Source organism: Vulpes lagopus, chromosome 4, assembly GCF_018345385.1.
Source record: "Vulpes lagopus strain Blue_001 chromosome 4, ASM1834538v1, whole genome shotgun sequence".
NCBI lineage: Eukaryota > Metazoa > Chordata > Mammalia > Carnivora > Canidae > Vulpes > Vulpes lagopus.
In genome coordinates this window covers 1,326,114-1,351,419 of record NC_054827.1, presented here as the reverse complement: position 1 = coordinate 1,351,419, position 25,306 = coordinate 1,326,114, and the positions used below count along the sequence as shown (strand labels likewise).

The 25,306-nt window shown below is 52.8% G+C and overlaps 1 protein-coding gene across 1 annotated transcript; it reads right to left on the bottom strand.

The window, feature by feature from the left end:
* Positions 1–162: 162 nt before the first annotated feature.
* Positions 163–11,405, bottom strand: DEFB1 (defensin beta 1). Its single transcript, XM_041753474.1, has 2 exons — positions 11,228–11,405; positions 163–413 (listed from the first exon to the last, which is right to left on the bottom strand). The coding sequence occupies exons 1-2, from the start codon at positions 11,286–11,288 to the stop codon at positions 265–267; spliced, it is 210 nt and encodes a 69-aa protein (XP_041609408.1). The 5' UTR covers positions 11,289–11,405; the 3' UTR covers positions 163–264.
* Positions 11,406–25,306: the final 13,901 nt, after the last annotated feature.

Here is a 25,306-nt window from a genome sequence, read left to right as displayed (position 1 = left end):
CACATGTTGGTTTGGTGATGACACGTATGTAAGTGACATCGCTCAAGCTTGGTCAGCACCCCCAGCCCTATGGGCCTGCCCTGGCTCTGCCCCTCTGACCTCCATAATTTCTCAACTTCTTCCAACAGGAGATAAGATAGATTCATTTTGGTCTGAAAGAGGTATGCTTAAAAAAAAGTCTTCTTTTATTAAAACAACGATTACAAATACTTCATTGGACTCAATGGACTTCCACACACTCTCTCCAATGGGCCCAGCTCAGAGTCAACGCATGCAGCACTTGGCCTTCCCGCGGTAACAGGTGCCATCGATCCTGGTAAAGAGCGGGCAAGGGGAGAAGTTGCAGGTGCCTCCTTTCCTGGCACAGATGTACTGGTCAGACCTCTGGCCAATACCCGTCAAGAAGCCAGTACCTGTGAGAAGAGAAAGAAAACACTTCAGACTCATGGCTTGCGGCCACGGTGACTCTAGAACACTTGGTAAAGTGACCCTTTGGGAAGCACGTCGAAGAGCCTTCTCTTCCAAGAACTTTGCACTCAGTGTATCTCGGGGGCTGCTCCAGAGACAAGGCATCGCACGGGGCCCTCATTCTGAGGTCCCTGCCAGCTGTGGCCAAACAGAAGCCAATGATGAGCAGCGGGCTTCCAGGTGCAGTTCCCTTCTGCCCAGAGAGCTTTAAGGTGTGCGGGGAATTCATGTTAGTCCCCAAAGAAGTATCCTACTACATTGTACTAAAGCCCAGACACACACCTTGCTTCGGTAATGCTGAAGTGTGTTCCCGACTCTGGGAGCATTCCTAAACTACCCACCCCACTCCCATGCTGCCTCGGTGTACCATCCCCTCCACATCTTTGCTGAAATCTGGGTTCCTTTCAGGTCACCTTGAGAGTATGGCCACACCGTAACGCTTTCGTTGGAACCGGTTTCACTGTTTCTGTTTTCTTCCTAATATCTCAGAATCTCATCATCAGAAGGTGTCTAGATGAGTCTTCCACTCGATCCAATAGAGAACGAACTGCCTACGCTATTCCCAGTAAGTGACTATCAAGCCACCGTTTTGCTTGCCTCCATGGATAGGTCTTATGGACTGAATTGTGTCGCCTCCACCAAAATGTGCATGCTGATGTCTTTCTTCACTGGCCAGCGCCCCAGCATGTGACTGCATTTGGAGGCAGGGCCTTTCAAGAGCTGATGAAGGTTAGATGTGGTCATAAAAGTTGTCTCGAATCCAATGGGCCTGGTATCCTCATAACAAGAGGACATTTGGACAAAAAGAAGGACGTGTACACGTAGAGGAAAAGCCACGTGAGGGCATGACAATAGGTGGCTGCTCGTGAGCCAAGGTGAGAGGCCTCAGGAGAAATGTTAACCTGCTGACACATTGACCTTGGACTTCAAGCCTTCAGAGCTGGGAGAGAATTGATTTCTGTTGCTGAGGGAGACACCCTGTGCTATTTTGTTATGTCCGCTCCAGCTGAGTAACACAACAGGCCATCACCATCCTGGGGAACAGTCCATTCAAATGTCATGTGTCTCTACTTAATCGGAAAGATGGTTTTCATACCGATTGAGATTGTCCTCTTACTTAATCCATATCCCTGTTGCAGCTATCTCATCTGACCTAGAACTGTGAGTGTCTCGTGACTAGATATTTGGCAATGTTTGGGGACATTGTTGGTTGTACAACTGTGGGGGGTGGATATTACAGGTATCTGGTGGGTGGAGGCCAGGGGTGCTGCCAGAGAATGGGATGCACAGAACAGCCCTCATAACAGAGAATTATCTGGTGCTAAATGTCAGTAGCACCAAGGTTGAGAGATTGTGGTGTAGACCACTGGTTCTCCATGCTGCATACACATTCAGTCAGCTGAGATACTCTTAAAAATAGGGACTTAACTGTTGTAGGGTACTGTTGTAGAGTTTATGTGCTAAGATTAAAAAAAGGGGGGGGATCCCTGAGTGGCTCAGCGGTTTAGTGCCTGCCTTTGGCCCAGGGCACGATCCTGGAGTCCCGAGATCAAGTCCCGTGTCGGGCTCCCTGCGAGGATTGTCTCTGCCTCTTTCTCTCTCTCTCTCTCTCTCTCTCTCTCTCTCTCAGTGTTTCTCATGAATAAATAAAATCTTTAAAAAAAACCCCAAAAACCTTAGATGCATTTAATGCCCAGTAAAGAATCAAGAGTTGCTGGGCCACTGGTTTTCAAATTTTAGTCAGAACTGACAGTAGAGAATTCCCTTGTCAAGACTGAGGGCAAGGATCCTGGGGTCCTAGGATCGAGCCCTGCATCAGGCTCCCCACAGGCAGCCTGCTTCTCCCTCTTCCTGTATCTCTGCCTCTCTCTCTGTGTCTCTCATGCATAAATAAATTTTAAAAATCTTTTTTTTAAATAAATAATTTTTTTAAAAAAAAGCCTGAAGCAGACAGGAAGGAAGCAAGGACAGTGCCTTCTAGTAATATAAAAAATTAAAATTTAGGAATTTAGGAATTTAGAAATTTGAATAGTTCATGGAAATAGAAAAATTGGAAATATTCTATTCATATAGAAAAAATAGAACACTGACTTGAACAAACCTGAAAATTTAGTTGAGATAAAAAAAATCTTAGAAAAACACAACTCACTAAAATAAACAAGAAGTAGCAAATATAAATAGTCCCATAATTATCAAAGAAATCGAATCGATAAATGAGACTCTTGGCTCGGATGGCTTGGTAGCAAATCCTACCAAGCAACAAATAAGAAATAGTGTCTACACAGCACTCTGTTTTTCAGAATGGCAAGAGAAAGAACATTCACCAGCTCATGGTGTGATACCAACATACATGGTCTTAATATCACCATCTAAAATGATGAGCAAGGAAAGAAAAGGCAAACTACAGCTCAACCTCCCTGGCCTGCAGAGGCAATGATCCTATATAAAGTATCAGCACACAGAATAAGTAAATAAATAAAACCAGGTTCAGTTTATTTCATAAATCCAAGCTTTCATTGAACATTTGAAGATCAGTCTGTGCCTCTTAATGGTTAAAATAGAAAAATCCTATGATCATCCCAACAGATGCAGAAAAACATTGGGAAAAGTCAGCACTAATGTATGATAAGAACTTAGATGGAATTTCCTTGATTTCATGAAGCAAATCTGCAGAAGCCTATAACCAGCAGTACACATAATGTCAAACATTGAAAACTTTTCATTTGAGATACCCAGCAAGACCAGCCTAATTTCGATCATCAATTGCATTAACGTTGTACTTGAGATACTAACCATGGAAATAGCAGAAGGAAAGAAAAATGATATAAATTGAAAGGAAAAATAAAATTGTCACGATTTGCAGGCATTATGATTATATTTGGACAGTCTAAAAGGAATTAAAAACAAATTTAATTTAAATTTAGTTTCCTGTATATGAGATCAATATAAAAAAATCAATTTTACTTCTGTGTATTAGCAACCAATGGATAAATCACCATATTGAAATGAAAATAAATGAAATTAAAATAAATCACCATATTGAAATATCAAATACCTAGTATTAAATCTAAGAAAATACAATACTTCTATATGCAAGAAATACAATATTCTTTGATAAATTAAAGAAAAACAGAATAAGTGGAAATGGTATGTTTAAGCCCTGGAAGATTAATTTTTTTCTCAAATGTTAATTTCCTCCAGATTAATCTGTAGATTTAACTCAATACCATGAAAATATCAAGATTTTTGCAGTAAAACTTGACAAGTTTATTCTAAAATTTATGTGAAAATTCAAAGGACCAAGAATAGTCAAGACACTCTTGGAGAAGAAGGTAGGAGGACTTGCTTTACTGGATTTGAGACTAATTATAGATCCACTGCAATTAGAGTGTGGTAAAGACACAAGGACAAAACATACAAATGGAACAGAGTAGAGAGTAGAGCAAGGGACCCAGGTGCATGTGTGGAGAATCAGTGTAGACCATCCACTTAGGAGAATAGTAGTGGGGAGTGGCCTCCTCAGAGCTGGTTCTGGGACACCTGGATATTCATATTGAAAAAAAAATAACTTTACCCTTAACGATGTGGCATTATCTATCAAAATTATAAATTTCTTGTGATTTTTTTAAGATTTTTTTTTAATTTATTCATTTGAGAGAGAGTGAGAGCATGAGCAGGGCGGAGGGGTAGAGGGAGAGGGAGAAGCAGACTCCCCAGCTGAGCCAAGCATGGGGCTCGATACCAGGACCCCGAGATCATGACCTGAGCCGAAGGCAGATGCTTAATTGACTGAGCCCCCCAGGTGCCCCAATTTCTTTTGCTATTATCTATCTATCTATCTATCTATCTATCTATCTATCTATCTATCATCTATCTATCTATCATCTATCTATCTATCTATCTATCTATCATCTATCTATCTATCATCTATCTATCTATCTATCTATCTATCATCTATCTATCTATCATCTATCTATCTATCTATCTATCTATCATCTATCTATCTATCTATCTATCTATCTATCTATTATCTATCTATCTATCTATCTATCTATCATCTATCTATCTATCTATCATCTATCTATCTATCTATCTATCTATCTATCTATCTATCTATCATCTATCTATCTATCTATCTATCATCTATCTATCTATCATCTATCTATCTATCTATCTATCTATCTATCTATCTATCTATCATCTATCTATCTATCTATCATCTATCTATCTATCTATCATCTATCTATCTATCTATCATCTATCTATCTATCTATCTATCTATCTATCTATCTATCTATCTATCATCTATCTATCTATCTATCATCTATCTATCATCTATCTATCTATCTATCTATCTATCTATCTATCTATCTAATATGTGAATAACCTAAGATACACCTAGCCCCCTACCCTATGTACCTCACCAACTGAGAAGCACACACAAGCCGAGCTGTATTATTCAGCACGAGTGCCGACGTGGGAAAAGTACCAGAAATATAGGAAGTCGTTACCAGAAAGGTCAAGTGAGGATTCCCCCTGGGGACGGATCAAGGGGCGGGTGCCTGAGAAGCCTGCAGGGGTATCTCTTAGGTGCCAGCCAAGTCCTATGTCTTGACTTAAACCCTGGTCCCCGGCTGCTTATTTCATAATAACTCATTAAGTCGTACATTCCTGGTTTATGCTCTTTTCTGGATGCATGTGATGTTTTGCAGTTAAAAAAGGAAAACAAGTAAGAGTTGCTTCTGAAAGGTGTGCACATTTCCGGAGCCGTGCATGCCCCACGGTGCGTGTAGCCGCTGGTGCCCTGCCCCGTCCTCACGTGGGTGCAGTGCACCCTGCCCGCGGGCTCGGGGGTGACTCGCACCCGCTCTTCTCCCCGTCCCCGAGGGCGACGGCACTCCCCTGGACTTGGGGCTTATTCCTGTCTAGGTCCTCACCAAGCTGGCCTGGGAAATGCCATCCAGCTCATCCTGTGACGGCCACTGGAGCACCATAAACCAGAGGAATGTGGAAAAAGAGAAAACTCACTTCTGGGTAAGAATGAGGGGTGAGACGGAGCCGAGGGGGCGGGCCCGTTGGGAAAGCAGGCGTGTGCCGGTTTCTATGCTTGCCCCAAAACAGGGCCTCTTTCAAGCGTACATTTATTGACCCACTATGGCTGGATTGTCCATAGTCCTGCGTCCATGCAGCTGCAACACCAACGACTGCTCTAGTCGGCGGCAGTAACAGGTGTTGGTTGAAGGAAGGAGGCTGGATTCGGTGGCGGGGAGCTCAGTGGGTCCGTCTCGGGAGAGGGCAGGGCAGGGAAGGAGTGGGTCTGGGCACGACAAGCACGGTAGATCCTGGATTTTGAGGGTCATCGGAAGATATATCTGCATAAAGCAGGGACCACGCCTTTCCACGCTACTCAGGGAACGTTCCCTGCGCAGGCCAGACACTGGTGGCTCTCGGAGCAGTAGGTGAAACCATAAAGGTCAGCGGGGCACCTGGGTGGCTCCGTCGGTGAAGCATCTGCCTTCAACGCAGGTCACGAGCTCAGGGCCCTGGGATCGAGTCCTGCATCGGGCTCCCTGCTCAGCTGGGGGGTCTGCTTCTCCCTCTGCCCCTCCCCCTGCTTATGCTCTCTCTCTTTCTCTCTCTCAAATAATTAAATACAATGTTTTCTTTTTAAAGAAGATCAACACAGAGGGAGGCCTTCAGACTTTGCATAGAAGAGCCTTTGAGGAATGGGAGACAGGGACAGGAGAGAAGGGGGGACAGAGTGAGGGGATGGGGCGGATGCCGGAGCTCAGGCTGTCATTCTGCTCGGAAGTGTGGGCGCCAGTCAGCGGCGCGAGTGGGGCCCCCAGCAGAGCTGGAAGGCAAAACTGGAGAGCTGTGGACTCAAGCTGTCAGTTGCTTGGGCTAAAACGCCACCAGGCTGGGGTGAGAGGACAGCGAGCGGCCAGAATGATAAGGGGCTTTGCGAAGGAGGAGGCCTGCCCGGGCGCTCCTACCCAGGACGCTGCTGCCAGAGGGGGCTTGCGGGCAGGTCGGCGGCGGGATCCCCAGCTGCCTGGGCGCCCCGGCTGTGGTGGGTGAGGAGCAGACACACAGGCCAGGGAAGGCCTCTCCAGCTCGGCCACCGTGGCTGCAGACACCCCTGCCCACAGTGGGGCATACAGGCACCTGGTGGCGGGCGGAGGCGTGACACAGTCCCAGGGGCAGGACGGCCTACCGGAGCCGTCGGGGTGTCACGGCGGGTGAGCCGAGGCTCTTCCCCTGCTCCGTCCTGCCGGGGAGGCGCTGCCCTCGAGCAGATGGGGCCCTCCACGGAGGCCTGCGCTGGAGGCTACAGGACTGACTTCTGCTCTGGGAATCTTCCTTGTTTCGTTTTTTAAAGGATTTTATTTATTTGAGAGAGAGGAGAGCGGGGGTGCAGGGGGTGCAGAGGGAGAGAAGCAGACTCCCGGCTGAGCCAGCCTCCCCGCCCCCTACCAGGCTCCATCCCAGCCCGGACCCCGAGACCAGGACCCTAGTGAACAGCAGGCTTCGGGTCCCTAGCCCCCCGAGCCGGCAGGCGCCCTCTCCGGGGCTGCTTCGGCTGTCTGGGGACGGAAGCAGCGCACGGGCACTCCTGCGGGACAGGCCACCAAACTTCAGATGGGGCTGGAACGGGACCAAAGGCCCGAGGCCTGGTTCCGCAGACACGTGGCCCACGAGGTCTCTGCTGGCCATGGCCCACTCAGCCCGTCGGCAACGCCCGGTGTGAGTTCCCGGGGGTTTCTAATCCAGGTCCTGCCTCCGTGGTTCTTGCGGTCCACACGCAGGGGGATACGGGGTCTGGGGCCACATCTGGGATCCAGTTCTTGTTCCAGGCTGCCCGGGGACTTGAAAGGCAACTTTTCTGAGACTCACTGCCAAAAAGAAAAGCTCCAAACAGATGTGCAAAGTGGGGACAGCCGCCTCCGTGTACGTGCGAGACATGTTGGTGCCTCTGGACAGATGACATTTGCACAACTGCTTTGTGGGGACAGGTCCCTTAGCAGGTGCTTTGTGGGGACAGGTCCCTTAGCAGATGCCTCTGCGGGCCTGGTTTGGGGGCCACGGGGCCTCATGTCTGAGGCGAGGGGGAAGGTGTTTTCCTCCATGGGACCCACAGGCCGCAGCAGGTACATTCCTGGTGGCTGGTGCCAGAGGTCAGACAGGTGGAAGGAATTTGGGCAAGCAGGTTGGGGTGGGGACCGCGGAGTGAGACACTCAGGTGTGAGCAAGGGTGCACGAGCGGGGCGTTCTACTGCCTAAATCTTCATTTTAAAGGTGAGGAAACTGAGGCCCAAACACCCAGGAGGGTGCTCAGTGCCCCGGAAGGGAAGGAGGGAGGATCCTGAGGAGTGGCCCGTGCCTCCGTCCCCCGGGTTTGGTCAGCTGTGCTCAAGCGAGGCGCGAAGCTCTGGGAGAGGGCGGAGTGGCTGGGGGACGTCCTCCCCGCGTCCCCGGGGCCACTTTGCTGTCGGCTGGCCCGCCTCCAGCCCACGAACCACCTGACTCTCAGCCTCCCAGTCTACAAAGCCTGGGGCCCACCCACACCCGCAGTTTCCTGCTGCACAAGACCTCACGCAGGGCGGCCCCAGAGCCTCCCAGCCCTGCAACCCCCCTCTGTCCCCACACTTGGTGCCTGGAGGGGGCGCAAGGCCCGGGTTCGAGTCCTCCCTCTGCCTGTTAGCCGTTCTGTGGGTCTTGCCAAGGTATTTATGCGCAGAATGAAGATAATGATTTATCCTTCCCCACAGTTTGGGGAGAGGGTGGGTGGGGCGAAGTTAAAAGTGAGAGCTTTCGGGTTTTGCTCCTCTTCCCCTCCGGGCTCTCACCCGATATCCCTTCCATGTGGTTTGTCTCTTTTCCATGCGCCCTACCTCCTGGCACTAGTTCGGGTAGCTCGGGGCAGCACAAGCAGGTGCCACGGCCGCCAGGCTGCCCGGAAAGTCGGTGAAGTAGACTGAGGCAGGGCGACAGGGAGCGGTGCGGCCTGCGGGGACCTGGGGGCAAGTGCCCATCTAGGGAGCCGCCGCCGGAGCTCACTGCTGCTGCTGCTTGGGGGAGTGTGGCTTCATTTGCTTGTGCTCTTAACAGAAGATACAAATCTGAATGTTATGTGACGCATCCTGAGTTTTGAATGGCAAGAAGGAGTAAAAAAAAAAAAAAAAATTTTTTTTTTCAAATGCCACGAACACCAGAATGATTTCCATCTTTCCTTTCCTTCTCAGCTTCCTCTAGGAAGCCTTCCAGCCCCTCGAGAGCAGCTCCGTGCCCCCGCCACGTGCTCCCTCGGCACCCTGTACTTAGTGGCATGTCACAACACAGTGGTAATTACACAATTAATTATAAAACTGGGTTTCTTGTCATGCTCTGCTTCTAGAACGTCAGGTCATGCGATCCAGGACTGTGTTTTCCTGGCTCTTCCCCTGTTCCCAGGGCAATGCCTGCACACGGTAAGTGGCTTTAACTAAATGTCTGTTGCGTCAGGGGCGCCCTGGGCGGCTCAGTGGGTGACGCGTCTGTCCTCCGGCTCAGGTCATGATCTCAGGGCCCTGGGATGGAGCCCCTGCATCGGGCTCCCTGCTGAGCCCAGGGAGTCGGCTTCTCCCTCCGCCCCCACCTCCACTTGTGCCCTCTCTCTCTCTGTCTCTCTCTAACAAATAAATAAAATCTTTAAAAACAAACAAATAAATATTTGTTGAGTCAGTGAGGGCACAGCCACAACCCATCCTGATTTCTAAACCTGGGTTCTCATCCAGCTGATGCAGGGGGCCCGCGTGGCCTTGTCATGAGACATCAGTCCGAGTTCACAGAAGATCTCTATAGGATAAAAGGGGGCAACTCTTTTTTTTTTTTTTCCTGATAGAGACAAAAACTGCTAAAAGAGAATGTCAAGCCTTGGTCTCCTGCTGTGACCCTGCTGTCATTCACTGGGGTGTGTGAGCCTTGGCTTCCCCGTGTTGTGAGGGGATGAGCCCTCCAGGGTCCCCCAGGAGGGGGTGAAGTGATCCCTTGAGAGGGCTCGGGGTGCGTCCCGGTGCAGCACCTTCTGGCAGCAGCACTCAGCCCCCCGAGGGCGGCCAGGGAGGCTTCTCCTGGGGTGCCTGAGCGGGCCCTACGTGCTCTCCGCCTCCCGTCTGCTCGCTGCCGTTCCTGGACGGAATGCCTAGGACGTTTGGCTGCCCCTGAGTAGCCTTGGCAACCCTTTCACGTTCTCTGCGTCCAGGGAGATGCTTATCGTCCGAGGAGGCGGCAGCAGGCTGCAAGGAACCCTTCAAGCTACAAGGGGGGCTCCGGCTTTTCCCAGCGTGCGCTGACCCGCGGTCAGAAGTGGGGCCGGGCCGCTCCGGACTAACGCACACGCGCCCACGCGCAGCTGAAACCAGCGTGTACGCTCCCTGTGCGGCAGGCACCCGTATTTTCCATTGTCTTGGAAAAAAAAAAAAGTGGTGGCGACTCGCTACACCGATTTCTCCACCCCTCGCGTGGGGCCGGGCTGCAGACGTGCAAACGCTGCGTTGCAACACTTTCGTGCCCACTTTCCAGGAGGGGGGACTGAGTCACGCTCGGAGCAGCTGCGGCACGTCTGCGGGATCCAGCGCGGGCGGCAGAGAAGCACAGTGGCATCTTTCAGAGGATTTTGGAGCTTTCGTGCTACGTGTCCCCCCACTCCCCACCCACCCAGCGTGATCCACTCATTTTGCAGATTGAGAAAGAGCTCAGGCACCGGATGCATGATTTGCTCGAGGCCAAGACGATACATGTCGCCCAGTTGGTTCAACGTGCAGCGTCCCGCATCCTCCTCCACCAGGCACGCTGCTTTTCTGACCCCGGGGAGCTGGCGTTTCTGGCCTCACAGGAAGCTCCCTCCTGGGCACGGGGGAGGTTTCCCATTCTGCGGAGGCGGGGAGGGCCTCCCAAGGAAGGCTGAAGACCACCTGTGCACCCTGACTGCCTGAGCGTGAGGTAAGTCAAAGGTGAAGGGTGAGCTGGCTTCGTGGGAGGGGCAGGTGGCACCTGTTTGCAGCAGGCCACCTGGGAGGCCCCACCCGGCGACCGAGGTGAGCCGGGGCCGACAGCCTACACGTCTCTCAACCGGATGGGTGGGAGGCTGGCCTCTGGATGTGAGGAGCCGTGTTGTGGATGGAGTAACTGGTCCCCTTCCACAGAGGATACTTCCTAGACGTCCCAGACACAGACGGAGGGGACGGGAGATGCCCAGGCTGCCCGACACTGGCCGCGCGTCCTGGCCAAGCCCTGAGGGCAAGGGGCCCCAAACACAGTCAGGGATGGAGCCCTGAGTCTGTCCCCTGGCCGCTGGGCTGCCAGGTGGGCCGGGGAGCGTCAGCCAGGAGTGCTCCCTGCAGGACTGGGATGTCAACCCCAGGTGCTCCCTGCAGGACCGGGAGCATCTGCCTGGGGTACTCCGTGCAGGACCTGGAGCGTCAACCCCAGGTGCTCCCTGCAGGCCCGGGAGCCTATGCCCGGGGTGCTCCCTGCAGGACTGGGAGCATCAACCCCAGGTGCTCCCTGCAGGCTGGGCCCTTGGGCTCTGGGGGGGTCGCTCTTTAGGTCCCAGGCTCAGCAGCTTGCCCACCGCCAGCTACCTAACCGGCCGCTCAACCTCGGGGATGCTTTCCTGCCACTCCCCACCCCGGGACAGCAGAGGCAGCTGTCCTCAGAGCTCAGACCCTGGACCCCCGGCGCAGGGCGAAGGCCCCCTGTGGGCCTCAAAGCTCACCTGGGGGCAGGTAGGAGAAGAGAAGGCACAGAAGCAGCAGCAGCAAGTAGAGAGGCCTCATGACGGCCGCAGGCTGGGCCGGGATGCCCAGGGAAGGGAGAGAGGCTCCTCGCAGGCCGGGCTTCCTGAGGCTTCTGGAGGCTTCCAGAGGCTGCCAGAGGCGGGAGTGCCTCGGTATTTATAGGGCAGGGATTGCACAACCGCAGAGGTGATCTGAAGGGCGGTGTCGCAATGCAGAGTGAAATTCTAATAAATAACCTCTCGTGCCACTTGCCCCGGGTCGTCGGCGAGTCACGTGGACACGTTTCTCTGTCGGCTGCGACTGGATTCGGCTCTCAGCCCACTGATCGCTTTCCTGCCTCCATCGCTTTGCCTCTTCCAGGACGTCATGTAGGTGGAACCAGACGGCATGTGGCCTTTTCAGATTGGCTTCTTCCGCCTGGGGATTTGCCCTCAAGGTTGCTCCCCGTCTCCTCATGGCTTGATGGCTCATCCCTTCTGAGCGCCGGGTAGTGTTCCACTGTCTGGATGAACTAGGGTTCACTGGCTGAAGGACGTCCTGGTTGCCTCCAAGCTGCGGCGAATCTGAACACAGCTGCTGTGCACATCTGGGTCAGGCTTTGTGCGGATGCGAAACTCCTTTGTGTGGGTATCAAGGAGGGCGATTGCTGGGTCATATGGTAAGAGGTTCAGTTTGATTAAAAACTGCCCACCGCTCCTCCGGGGTGGCGGCCTGTTCCGCAGCCCCCCCACCCCAGGCTGAGCCCTCCTGTGGCTCCGACGGCCTCCTTAGCACCCGGTGTGGCCACGGCTTCCAGATTTCGGTCAGACTCGCTGGTGGGGAAGGCTGTCTCCTGGATTTCAGTTGCATTTCCCTGACGACATGCGATGCGGAGCCCCTTTTCTTGCCCAGCCTTCCTTTTTATCCACCTCAATGCATGTTCCTAGGAAGCTCTCAGCTACGGCTTCCCAGGAAGCGAGCCCCTGGTGGGGCCTCTGGGAGTCCGAAGGCCTGGTTTCCAGACAGGGCTGAGTCTTCCCAACCTACAAGGAGGGGAGTCTCAGTCCTTCAGTTGTCAGGCTGAGGCGTGGTGTTAGCTAATATCTGAGGATCGCTCGAGTTCCCATCAATCCTAAAGATTTAAACATGTTTTGTCTGTCGTTAATTTTCATAATTCTGCAAGTGGCTTTCCTAATGACTCGGTTTTCATGAGCAACAGCAGCAGCTCTGGCTGGTTAGGCAAGAGAGGAGTTTCCCAGGGGGACGATGGGTAGCTCACAGGATCGATGAGGGGCCCGGAGAGCCCACTGGGAGCTCAGCTTCCAGGGACACTGTGCAAACTGCCTGAGGTCTGGTGTGATGTGGACCCTTGTGCCGTGGCCACGTGTGTGAGACACCAGGCTCACTGGCCTTCACCACCACCGGCCGAGCGCCATCTGTGCCAACGTAGCACCTTCCAGATGATTCCGTGGCAGCCCTGCCAGAGAGGGACAGAGAGATGCACAGAGACAGACAGGCAGGGTAGGGTTGGGCAGCAGGGGCCTCCCTCCCCTGCCCTTCTCACCCTGGGCCCCACCATCAGTCCCCTGTCCCACCAGCCCTGGGTCAGGTTGGCAGAGCTTCAGTCACAGACCTAGCTGCAAGGGAGTCTGGGCGAGCAAGGCCACCACATATTCAGCACCTGCCGCAGGGTGTCCTTGCCTCTCACGAAGCTCTGGAGTTAGTGCAGTCTCCAGACACCCAGGAGGGTTAAGATGCTGGGTGAGTAGAAACATATGCAAAGGCTTATTACATTCAAATGCATTGATTCTTTCACGGGCCGGGTCAAGTGCACTCATTCAATTCCCGTTATGTGCCCGGAGGTCTTCTGGTGGCTTGGGGTGCAGCGAGGAATGGGCTCTCTGGAGGCCACCTGCACACATCTGGCTGGGGAGGCAGATGGGCACACAGGTAGTTACCACGACACTCGGCAGGTGCTCTGATGGGGACGTGGTTGGGGCGGGAGCTGGGCCAGGCCGGTGCCGGTGCTGAGGCTGGAAGGGTATGTACGCATACGTAGGCCTTTAAACATCACGCCGGTTGGTGTTGGTGCATGTCCTTAGCAGTAGGGAGGCTTTGGAGGACTGGAATCAGGGGAAGTAAGTGGAACAGCTGGAGGAAAGTGTGGAAGGTGGATGGAGAAGGGACTGGCCATGGGAAGACCAGGTGAGGCAGGTGGAGCTATTGGGATCCCAGCTGAGGTCCTGAGAAGGAGGGAAGGAACACGGACTCGCAGGATAATTAGAAGCCAAAGCCAACCCGGCCTGGTAGTAGACCGAAGGTGCTAGATTTCCGGCTCGGACTAGGTACAAGTTGCATCATACGTGGAGATGGGCTAAAGGGGAGGTGCATCTGATTCAGGAAATGGCGGTTGCAGGAATGTTTGAGCGTAAGGAGCAGCTGGCTTTGGGTTTCCCTGGAGGAGCGAGGCCACAGGGGACACCCTGCGCTGAACTGCGTGGGGAGCCCCGGGGAGACAAGCCCCAGGACTCCCCAGGAGGGGGGATGTGGGAGCTGGGGTTATTCCTCCCCACACCCTCACTCACTGGTTAAAGCTGCTCCGAGCAGGAAGCTAATCCCTAGGCATTCACGGGTGGCAGAGGCAGGTGTCGGCTCTTGGGGGGCAGGTGATTGCACAGAAATAGTTGTGGGGACCCTGGCGGGGAATGGGATCTAGAGGGAAAGAAGGCTTCTAACAAATCCCAGAGAAGATGGGCAGTGAAGGGAGCATGAAAGAAAACCATGGGGAGGGGTGGAGGCAGGGATAGTGCGTGGAAGTCTGGGGAGGGGGCATTTTCAGAGGGAGAAATGCAGAAAATGCAGAAAACGTTGTGTGAGAACAAGCCTTACAGAGTGTTTGCCCGTCTGGTGAGGTTGTGAGAGCAAGCCCCAGACTCCTAGGTGTGCTGGCTTCCAGGTGGCTGTAGCAGGTATGAGGGGCCCCGGCCCTGCCCGAGTGGGCGCCGACACTCCAGCCTCCAGCCCCCGGGGTCCAGTCTGCCCCTGTTAACTGGCTGCCTCCTGCTGACTCGATTTCCCTTCACCACTAGCAGAGTTTTCTCCTTAATCTCCGGCACCTGACGGTGCCAGCTCTGTTCTTTCGCCCTCGGTTCTGTATCAACACCGGCTTCCAATGCTTCCAGGCCTCTGGCGTGGTTCTGGTGGTGTCGGGATGCAGGCTGCCTCGCTGTGTGGCCCAAGGCCCCCAGCGGCGGCGGTGTCCCAAGTAGCCAGGGCGAGAAGGCACCGCCACCAGAGAGCCTCCGGGCGGGCGGGCGGCGTTGGAAACGGGGCAGCAGCTGCACGGCTCCCAGCCCCCGGCTCGTGCTGCTAAGAAGCATCAAGAAAATCGAGCTGTCCATCTCGTTGACGGGGAGGTGAGGTCACAGATGGCCAAGTGAGGAGAGACCCCAGCTCCTTGGCTCTGTTTTGGGGGGAATATGCTGCAGTGCGTGCCGGTTAAGGGAGGGTGGGCGGCAGGCTGGGATGCACCCATCGTGTCTAGGCTTGCGCTGAGCCTCCAGCTTCTGTTTCGCATGGCCATCCGCCCTCCGGAAGCTGCAGGCCAAGTTCAGGGCCACCTCTCCCGGTGAGGTCCAGCCCTTCCGATCTCTCCCACCCATTCTCTCTGTTCACAGCAGGTTGGATTTGGCACCTGCTGCCTGGGACACTCTTGGCTTCTGCTCCCCCATGCGTGAAATGGGGGGACAGCATTCCCAGGGGTCAACGGTGCTGGTGTTTGTGGTGTTCACACAGACTGGCAGAGGGACCGGGGCTGGACTCACGTTGCCCCCCATACGGGGTGCACGGAGGGGAATGCGAACAGCCACATCTACTGACCGCTCACAGGCACTGGGCTGGATGTTTAACTTGGCTGGTTCCTCAGGACAGATCCACTTGATGGCATTTCAATACTTAATGACGTAACAACGGTGTGCTGAGCACCGCAGGGGTGAAGAACATTCCCTGCCCCTGGGGGCTCGAAGTTCCTGGCGGTGAGCTGTGCTCATGTCCCCCTGTCACCTCCTCTGGGAAGCCCTCCCTGACTTCCGCGCATCACCCTACAGGTGGCTGGGGACCTCTGAGCTGCTCCGTCTCACCCTCCTTCCCTATCACAGTGACCATCACGTGCTCCCCTGCTTGTCCCTACCCCCCACCCCCCGGCCGAGTCAGTGAGGTCCGAGCGAGGGGCTGTGTGGGAGCCCCCTTCCTTTCCCACCAGGAGGGTCCAGTGTGCTGCGGAGAGAACCAGCCACCGTCCGGAAGAAATGCACGAACAGAAGTGATTGACCCGAAAGGCCTCGGGTTTACAGTCTCCGGCTACGTCGGGAGGGCAGCCCCTACGCCCTTACCGCCTTCTGGGGAATGGTAGTCATGGCATACTTTGTGATAGAAAAGCATGAGTCAGGGTCTCCTCAAGGAGGAACCTAAGATTTAAGGACATTCGTGTGGGGATAAAGGAAAAGAAAATCCTTGTGCGTGCGTGTGTGCGCGTGTGCGTGTGTGCTCACAGTCATAGAGGCAAAGAGCCCAGAGCCTAAACGGAAAAGCCCAGTCTTTAGGTCTGGGAAGGGGAAGGGGGCTCAAAGGGGCGGGCCGTGAGCCAACCCTGCCTGTATTCATTCTGCACATTTTTATTCGGGGTGATCATTCGGTTAATGGGCGTGCTGTTCTGTGGCTGTGCGTGTCCCGGGAGCAGTGGGCACAGTCCCCAACCCTTCCCCTGGCTGTGCTCATGTGCACCAGACCTTGACTGTGGTCTGCTCAGGTCACCTCCTTGGCTGGCTGGTCTCCAGGACACCGTCTCCCAGGCCACGGTGCTGGCCGCTGCCCGGAGGCAGGAGCCGTTTGGGTCAGGTGCTTGTCATACCTTGGGAGCATGAGACCTGTGCGCAGAAGCGAGGGCGGGCAGGTGGGGAGGGGCGGGCAGGTGGGTCGCAGCTGCCTCGTGGCCCCACAGCCGGGATCAGGTAAAAGGCAGCCTTCCACTGTGGGGTTGAATGGTTCAGGCCCAACCCGGGCTCCTCCGAGGCCTGGTCTCCACGGGTCTGTGGGAGCTGCTCCTCGGGACGGGGGTGGAGGGGAAGGAAAGGCAGAGGCTGACAGCAGCTCCCCAGGGCAGGGCCGGGGGCAGACCCCACACCTGTGCACGCATCCACGCGCAGAGCCTCGGAGGCCACGGGGGGCAGTGAAGCGGCCCCTGCGGCAGCCGACTGGGCCGTGATCCTGCGCCTCCAGCCAGGGGCAAGGTCCCTGTGCACATGGCATTGAGCTGCTGCCCTGCTGTCGGGGAGACCCCACAGTCCCCACTGCGAGGCTCGTGTGCATCTCCCACGTGTAAGATGAAGAAGTGACAGATGGCAAGAGGCGTCCGACCAGCACCGCTGCTCGCAGCTCTTGCTTCGGGCCGGCTCTGTGTTGTCCCCGCTGCCCCAGGTGCCACACCTGCACTGGCAGCGCCACCGGTACCGAGCGAGGGTCCAGAATTGAACCCAGGTGGACGGACCGTGGGGAGGGGGCCAGTCTCAGCCGTCTTCCCTGCTGCCCGCGTTCTTAACACAAACCACACACATTTTTGTGAAAAGCTAAGACAATTCTGCTTGCGGATCCTGAACAGGACCGCTGCCTTGCGTTCTGCTTCCTGCAGATTAGGGATTGCTGGCGACTTGGTTTCTCTCCGCCCACGGTATTTCCCTCTGGCGCTGCAGAGCTGCCTACGTGCACGTCTTCACACATGCAAGGGCTTTTATTTATTTTATTTATTTTTATTTTTTTAAGATTTTATTTATTTCTTCATGAGAGACAGAAAGAGGCAGAGACACAGGCAGAGGCTCCATGCAGGGAGCCTGACGTGGGACTCGATCCCAGGTCTCCAGGATCATATCCTGGGCCAAAGGCAGGCACCAAACTGCTGAGCCACTGAGGATCCCCCACAAGTGCTTTTTTTAAAGGCAATGTGCTGTCACTGCGGTGGAGCGTGCTTCGTTTCCGATGTTCATTTGGGCATTTTTTTTATATCATTGGATCATTTTTATTATGCACTTACTCTGCACCTGTGTTCCATCTATGATGGAATACTTAAAAAAAAAAAAAGATTTATTTTAGAAAGAGAAAGTAAGAGAGTGAGCCCACATGGGTGGGGTTGAGGGGAAGAGAAAGAGAAAGAACCCAGCTCATCACAGAGCCCGACACGGGGCTCCATCTCCCGACCCTGAGATCATGACCCGCACCCAAACCAAGAGCCAGACGCTCCACGGACTGAGCCATCCAGGTGCCCCTTTGGCAGGATATTCTTGAAAAAATAACTTATGTTTGGAACTTATGGTAAGATACACAAAACATAATATTTACCAAGTCAACCATTTGAATGTACAGTTCGGAGGGGTTAAGTGTAGTGACACTGTTGTGCAACCGTCACCACCATCCAGCCCCAGAAGCATCCTTCTCCAGAGAGGGGAACTCTATGTCCGTTAAACACGAACGACCCCTTCTCCCCGGCCCCAGCCCCTGGGAGCCTCCACTCGGCTTCCCGCCTCTGAATCTGACCGCTCTGAACCTTACGTAAGTGCGATCACGCGGTATTCACAAGGCTTCCAGTTTCTTTCATGCTGTGGCAGGTGTCAAAATTTCCCTTCTTCTTAAGGCTGGGCAAAGTTTCAGGGCGCTTTGACGAAATACAAGATCAGTAGTAATTCTACAGCTGAGGAAAGTCCCTAATTCAGGACCCTCTTCTCTGCTCACCCTCCGTCTCCCTGTACTTAGTAGGGCAAAGCCTCCCTAGAGGTAATCAGCCCGCACTCCAGCTGCCAGTGATCCTCCCGGGAGGTGTTAATACCTCTGATTTCTGTACCAGAACTGATGCTTGGACAGTGTCCCCCCCCTAAAATGTAAACACACTCCATGAAGGTCACATTTATGGTCGTGACCAATTGATTCCCCTCAGGCAGCTGCAAGCCTGCCTGTCCCAGCTCAGGCACAGGACCGGAGCAGAGCCCTACGTGGGAGCCAACTTCCACAGTGATGCTCGAGTTGCCACGTACGTCCCCGTAGAATAGCCTCATGGCATCCGAGCGGGAAGGGACGTGAGCATTTCCTCCGTGGAGTTCCTGGTTTCCATGGAGACATGATGGTTCTACCAAGTACCAACAAGACCCACGCTCTGGGCCTTGCCCTGCTTCCCCCAGAACAGCCCAGATACATCCACTCTCTGTGTCAGGGCTGAGGATGAGCTTCTGTCTGACAAAGGGTTTCTGGGAGTTAGGAAGGAAGGAACCAAACGAGTCCAGCTCAACACAACCAGATGTTTCGCAGATACAGAGACCAAATGCAGAGTGAAGGCATGTCTGCAACGTCCTAACACTTTGGTGAAATGGGGACCATTGGAGGTGTGTGTGGCGAGTCTGTGTCTGTCCCGGCCCCTGGACCTGGCCCCTCTGGCCTGGCTAGGGTGGCGATGCTGCCCAGAAGGTCCGGCCGGTCTCTCTTCACCCTTGCGTGAGGCCTTCGTTTCTAGAATCTCTGATTCTGAGCATACGTGGGACCTGGAGATCCTTGATTTGTAGGGACTTGCTTTTTGTTTCACACTAAAGCCAACCACAACCACACCTGCCTGCTGCTGAATGCCTGCTGGGTTGATTTTTAATGTTGACATTGTCGAAAACAGAGGCGATTGAAAGAATACCAGAAACCCAGGGGGGAATTTATTTTGGTATGTGAAGCAAAAGAGTTGCTAGACCCTAAAGGAAGTAAAACCAGTTTTGAGTGTGCAACTTCATTCCCCAACAGAAATCCCCTAGACCAGTTCCCGCTGTAACCAGCTCTTCCCATTGGTGATTTGAACACTGACTTTCCTTCTTGTAAGTAGGTAATGATGTCAGAAGTCTGGAACTGTCGGGGTCATGGGGATCTGGGAAAGCCTGGCTTGGAGCCAGGAGGTAGGATGGTCAAGTGGGAAGCCTCCGGGAAAAAGTGCCGGGAGGCCAGTCCTGAGTCAGAGCTTAGGTACAGCCGGCTGTGTGAGATCTTTGACAAATCACAGGCTGTTTACCATTCTTAGTTTCCTCTCTAGAAGAAAAACAACAACAACAGCAGCAAAACAAACCACGGGAATTTTATGGGATTTTTAGAGACCAGTTTCCAAACTGGACAGCCCATTGCAATCACCTGGAGCGTCTTTAGAAACAGCCCCCGAATTAGAATTGCCAACAGCAATAGTCTAGAATTTGTCTTTAAATATGCTCCCCCAATAAACACAAATCATGCAATGCCATTGCTCTATGTTCTCATGTATCTTCATGCATTTCTTTGATTTGTCAATGCACAGTTTCATTTTGGCTTTTTATTTTTTTATTTTTATTTTTATTTTTTTTTAATTTTTTTGTTAACTTTTTATTTATTTATGATAGTCACAGAGAGAGAGAGAGAGAGGCAGAGACACAGGCAGAGGGAGAAGCAGGCTCCATGCACTGGGAGCCCGACGTGGGATTCGATCCCGGGTCTCCAGGATTGCGCCCTGGGCCAAAGGCAGGCGCTAAACCGCTGCGCCACCCAGGGATCCCTCATTTTGGCTTTTTAAAGTTGGGGTGAATCTTACGGTTAATCATAATAATTTTAATATAAAAAGTCTGTAAGATTATAAAGTATACTAAATAATAATGATAATAATTAATGTGGTCTCTCCTCCATTGAAAAGTAGGTAAAGAAATATGAATCTAGGGCACCTGGGTGGCTCAGTCGGTTGAGTGTCTACCTTTGACTCAGGTCATGATCTCAGGGTCCTGGGGTCGAGCCTCACGTCAGGCTCCCTGCTCTGCAGGTAGTCTGCTTCTCCTCTTCCTCTCCCCCTCCCCCTGCTTGTGCTCTCTTTCTCTTAAATAAATAAATAAAATCTTAAAAATAAAAAAGGAATGTGAATCTTACATTTACTGGCATTTTTATATTAAGGAAACACCTAATCTCATTTCCATTTTTATGGTAATCTTAGGAAGTAGGCCTCGAGGAATGAATTATTCCCTTTTCATAGAAAAAGCAGGCTCGAGTAGGTTAGACAGGTTATTCTTTGATTTATTTATTTATTCAATCAATATTAATATAAGCATCTTCCCTAGGAGAGGTGCCAGGCTAGGTTAAAGGGTTGCAAAGATGAATAAAGACCTGGTTTCTGTCCTCAGGGAGCTCGCAGGCTCAGGGGGACATAGTTATATCCATGGCTGGATTGAATAATATTGAATTATGGCCCTAAAAGCCCCTTCGGGAGCTGCGGGGACAGAAGGATTGGCTCTGACTGGGGGTGGGATCCTCCCCTCCTTCCCACTGTTGCTCTGTATCCCAGCCCCACACAGTCTGAGGGATTTGTCAGGGGCAACACCAGGCAGAGGGAAGGGTTTGGCTCCGGGCACATCACTACTTGATTTATCCCACAAATGTGCACGGAACGCTTTTTCATCAATGCTGTGCTGGGCACACACGAAGATGGACGAGACAGGTATGCGTTCTCGATCTGAGCATGGCACACAAATATTAAAACTTTTGCGAGTGTTAAGTTCTCTGAAGGAGGAGCATGTGCAGTAGCACTCGTATAAGACAAGGTCCCTGGTCTCACCTGGCTGTGAGGTTAGTCCCTTCAGAGCTTGGGATTTGAGGCTGAGGGCCTTCCACGGAAGGAACCCCAGCAGTGCGCCACAGCTGGAGCTGAAAGACCGAGGGCGGCAGGGAAGGAGGAGTGCAGGGGGCAGGAGAGGCCCTGTCTCATGCCTCAGAGCACTGCTAAGAGTTGTGGATCTTGGGCACCTGGGGGGCTCAGTCGGTGAAGCGTCTGCCTTCGGCTCAGCTCATGATCCCGGGGTCCTGGGATGGAGCCCCGCGTTGGGCTCCCTGCTCGGCCGAGTCTGCTTCTCCCTCTCCGTCTGCCACGTCGCCCACTGTGCTCGCTTGCTCTCTCTCTTTCTCAAATATATAAATAAAATCTTTATTTTTTTAAAATAAAGTATTATGGATCCTCCTCTGGGGACAATAGGAAACTGTGGAAAAATAATTTTTTAAAAGATTTTTTATTTTATTTTTAAAAATGATTTTATTTATTTATTTATGAGAGACAGAGAGAGAGGCAGAGACACAGGCAGAGGGAGAAGCAGGCTCCATGCAGGGAGCCCAATCTGGGACTCGATCCCGGGTCTCCAGGATCATGCCCTGAGCTGAAGACACTCAACGCCGAGCCACCCAGGCGTCCCTAAAAAAGATTTTTTAAAAGATAAATATACATTATGGTAAAGCATACACAACATGAAATTCACCCTTTTAACCATTTCTCAGTGTGCAGTGTGGCATAAATATATCCACCGTGTGGTACAGCCATCGCCACTATCCATTTCCAAAGCAGTTCTTCTACCCAACCTGAAATACAACAATAGCACCCCATCCTCCTTCCCCCAGTCCACGGTGAGCTCTTTTTTACCCCCTGTTTCTACCCATCTGACTATTTCAGGAGCCTCACAGAAAAGGAATCATGCAGTATTTGGCCTGATGTGACTGGCTCATTGCACTTTGCATGCCTATTGTAGCCTGTGTCAGAATGTCCTTCCTCTGTAAGGCCTGATACTATTCCATCTGATGTATATACCACAATTTATTTATCTGATGTTGGAGACCTATTGAAAGACAGAAAAGTACCATGGTTCCAGATATGTTTTGTGAAGATCAACCCGGTTGCTCTGTGGAGGCTGATTTGGAAGCCGGTGGGAGTAGGTCTCCCAGTTGGGAGAAGGTTGCATGGATCGCGCCTAAGAGGATTAGGTGGTGGTGATGATGGTAAGAGATGGAAAGTTTAAGAACTACCTGGGAGGAGGAATCAAAAAGTGTGTTTGGGTGTGGGGGGAGCCAGGGAGAGAGTCAGGCAAGTATTATTCCAGGTGGACGGGGCTGCCATTTGAGAGGACAAGATGCAGAAGGAGAGTTGAGGTTTAGATATGTGGGGTCTGGGAAGCATGGGGCCCTCCAAGCAGAGATTTCTCAGTCTGGAGCTCAGGGGTAAGCTGGAGGCTCACATGGGACAGTCACCGGCCCTGAAGTGATCATCGAGGCCAAATGGATACATGTAATGGCCCCCGAGTGAGAGTGCAGAGAGAGCAGGGAGGTCCAGGAAAGGATCCATGAGCAACTTCCATGTTTATGGTCTAGTAGAGTTGGATCAGCTGACCCAAAGCAACGAGAAAGAACATTCAGAGGGGACAAAACCAGAGGAGTGTGGCGTCAGAAAACCCCAGGGAAGAAGAAGGGCCTTCAGGAAGAAGGTGTTGAGTGAGGCGAAGACTGAAGAGTGCCCGTCGATTCCAGCCCGTCCTTCCGGGAGAGGCAATGATAGGAAGGCGGTGGATATGGAGTGTGGGACGCCCGCCAGGCAAGGGTTGATGGAGAACTGGAGGTAATGGGTGGTTACCAGCTTCATATCTTCAGTCTAATTGTCCAACTTCTCTGAGCCTTTATTTCCAAATCTGCAAAATGTTCAAAAGCCATGCAACAGCTCATCGCAGCTGTGCTTTCAGGCGTGGTAGGTTGACGGGCTGGAGCCACCGCTGGAGCTGACGTGAAGTCCTGTCAGCACAAGACGACTTCCTTGACCTTGCACCTGACTGCCTGCTCTCCCTGCAAGCCAACAGCAGCGGGAGTCTTGAGGAGTCGGCACATATCCTCAACACTTGTCCCCTGGACCCTAGGGGGTGGGAGGCAGGATGAACACGGAGGGCCAGCCTCCTCTGCTGCAGAGAAATAGCTCAGGTAGTTGTCACCCTCTGGTGTTTGGTTTCTGGGAAGCCAGTGGCAGGAGGGAGGAGACCAGGCTCTGGTCTGTGGGAGACTGGCCCCGGGGCCTTGGCAAGCCACTGCTTCCCACCTCAGAGGTTCCTAATCGGCCAGCTGGATTCTTCTCCAGCGAGATAATGCTGCAATGCATTTCCTTATTGCAGGTGTGTCTGTTTTGCAAAGAAGTCCCTACCGAGAAGGTCGTGACCATGCCTTGGACAGAAAGATATGTCTCCTAGCCAAGGACTCACATAACTATTGTCACATTAATTCCCCCAACAACAACTGGTTCGGGTACTGTGAATCCCATGGAGTGGACACTGAAGTGTAGGTTTTGGAGGCTAATGACCTGCTGGAGTGGGAAAGAGCACGTTCGTACCACTTAGTAAATAAGGTTCGGGCAAGGAATCATGAATTTAAATCATAGTTAACTTCATAGTTGACTGTTCCCTTTGCAAAAGGAGTCAGTTGAGCAGGCCAATGCCTTACGTAGCCCCAGCTGCTCTTTCCTGTCCTAGAGAAAACCTGAAATCCTTAGCAGATGTTTGGAGACGTCCATTCCTTGGATCTCAGCAACTTTCCCTGGATTATCTTCCATTTCTCCGCTGTGCTCCCAACCGTCTGTACCATCCCTGCTCCTTTCCAAGTCCTGCTTCTCCTGCTGGTCATACCTTTGTGCTGTTTCCTGGGCCAGGAGGCCCTTTCCTAGCAACACAGGCGAAGTTCCGCGCATCCTTCAAGGCTCGTGAACCTTTCTTGACCTCCCAACCGCTGTAACATCTTCCTCCTGGTGGATCCTTGTTGCACCTCATCCTTCTCTCTTGGTTCTGCTGTTTCTCTGCCTTAAAGTTGTTTGTCTACCTCTCCCCTTCGTATTAGGACAGTTAGTAGGGGGTGCCTGGGTGGCTCAGTCAGTTAAGTGTCTGCCTTCGGCTTAGGTCATGGTCCCAGGGTCCTGGGATCAAGTTCTGCATTGGATTCCCTGCTCACGAGGAGCCTACTTCTCCCTTTCCTCCCTGCTCATTCTCTCTCTCTCTCTCTCTCTCTCTCTCTCAAATAGATAAATAAGGAACAACTAGCCTTCAAGTTTCATGCAAACAAAGACCATGACAATAGTTGGCACATAATAAAAGCTCAGGGGCCCCTTGTTGGTTGTAAATGCCTCCACCCTTAACTGGTTTTGGGTTTGCTCCTGCCCACATTGACCCAGTCATGGATCATTGCAGTGTGCGTGAGGTCTCATCGTGAGGTCTCATGCTAGGTGTAGCGTTACCATGGAGAATAAGGTGTTTCACTGACTTTATCTTGGGAAAGTCATCCCATTAAGTAGCCACCTGTTTCTTCTGGATGCCTCCCTACCAGCCAGCGGTCATCCTGGCCTGGTGTGTCTGCACCGTTCAGAAAGCTTCTTTTTAAAAACTATTTTATTTATTTGTTCATGAGAGACAGAGAGGCAGAGACACAGGCAGAGGGAGAAGCAGGCTCCATGCAGGGAGCCCGACGCGGGACTCGATCCCGGGTCTCCAGGATGCTTATAATGCACGGCCAGACCTGCACTTGTTTGGTAATTACCTCAGCCCCGTGAGATGAGTCCAGCAGGTCCACTATCCCCATGTTCCCATTTTCTAGATGAGGAAACATGTTCAGCCACGTTAAGCTGCCTTACCTGGGACTTCATAGTTCCCGGGTTGGATGGCTGCTGAGTCTTCTGGTTTCTGGTCCAGTGATTCCTCAGGGTAGGAAGAAACGGTCAAGAAATATGCAGGTGAGGACATGGCAAATGGGGAAGAGGCGCCCAGACACGGTGGGCAGAGGAGAAGGACTCCAAGGATTAGAGGCATGATCTTTGCGCAGGATACGCGGCTTCTGGAGTTCCCACTGGGCTGGCAACGTGGATGCACAGTCAGGTCTCCGCTGCCGGAGCCCACACTGGCCAGGCTGGCTGGTGGGTAGCGAGCCCCCCCCCTGAGCTGGGGACCAGGGCCCACGGGAGGCCGGGCGTCTTGCATGAGGTCTGTGCACATCGACTCCACCTCCATGTGCGGACTTGAAAATCCAACCTCCTCGCCACGTATTCAGGACCAAAGTGGGTTTTGTGTTTTCACCGGGTTGAGAGTGAAGTGTTTCAGACGGTGATGGACAGCTGTCTTTGCAGGAGGAAGGGGGTGCAGGCCCCCTGCCACAAAGCTGGGAAGGCCAGGCTCGGGGCTGAGGACCGAGTGCCGGGTGCCTGCGCCTCAGGA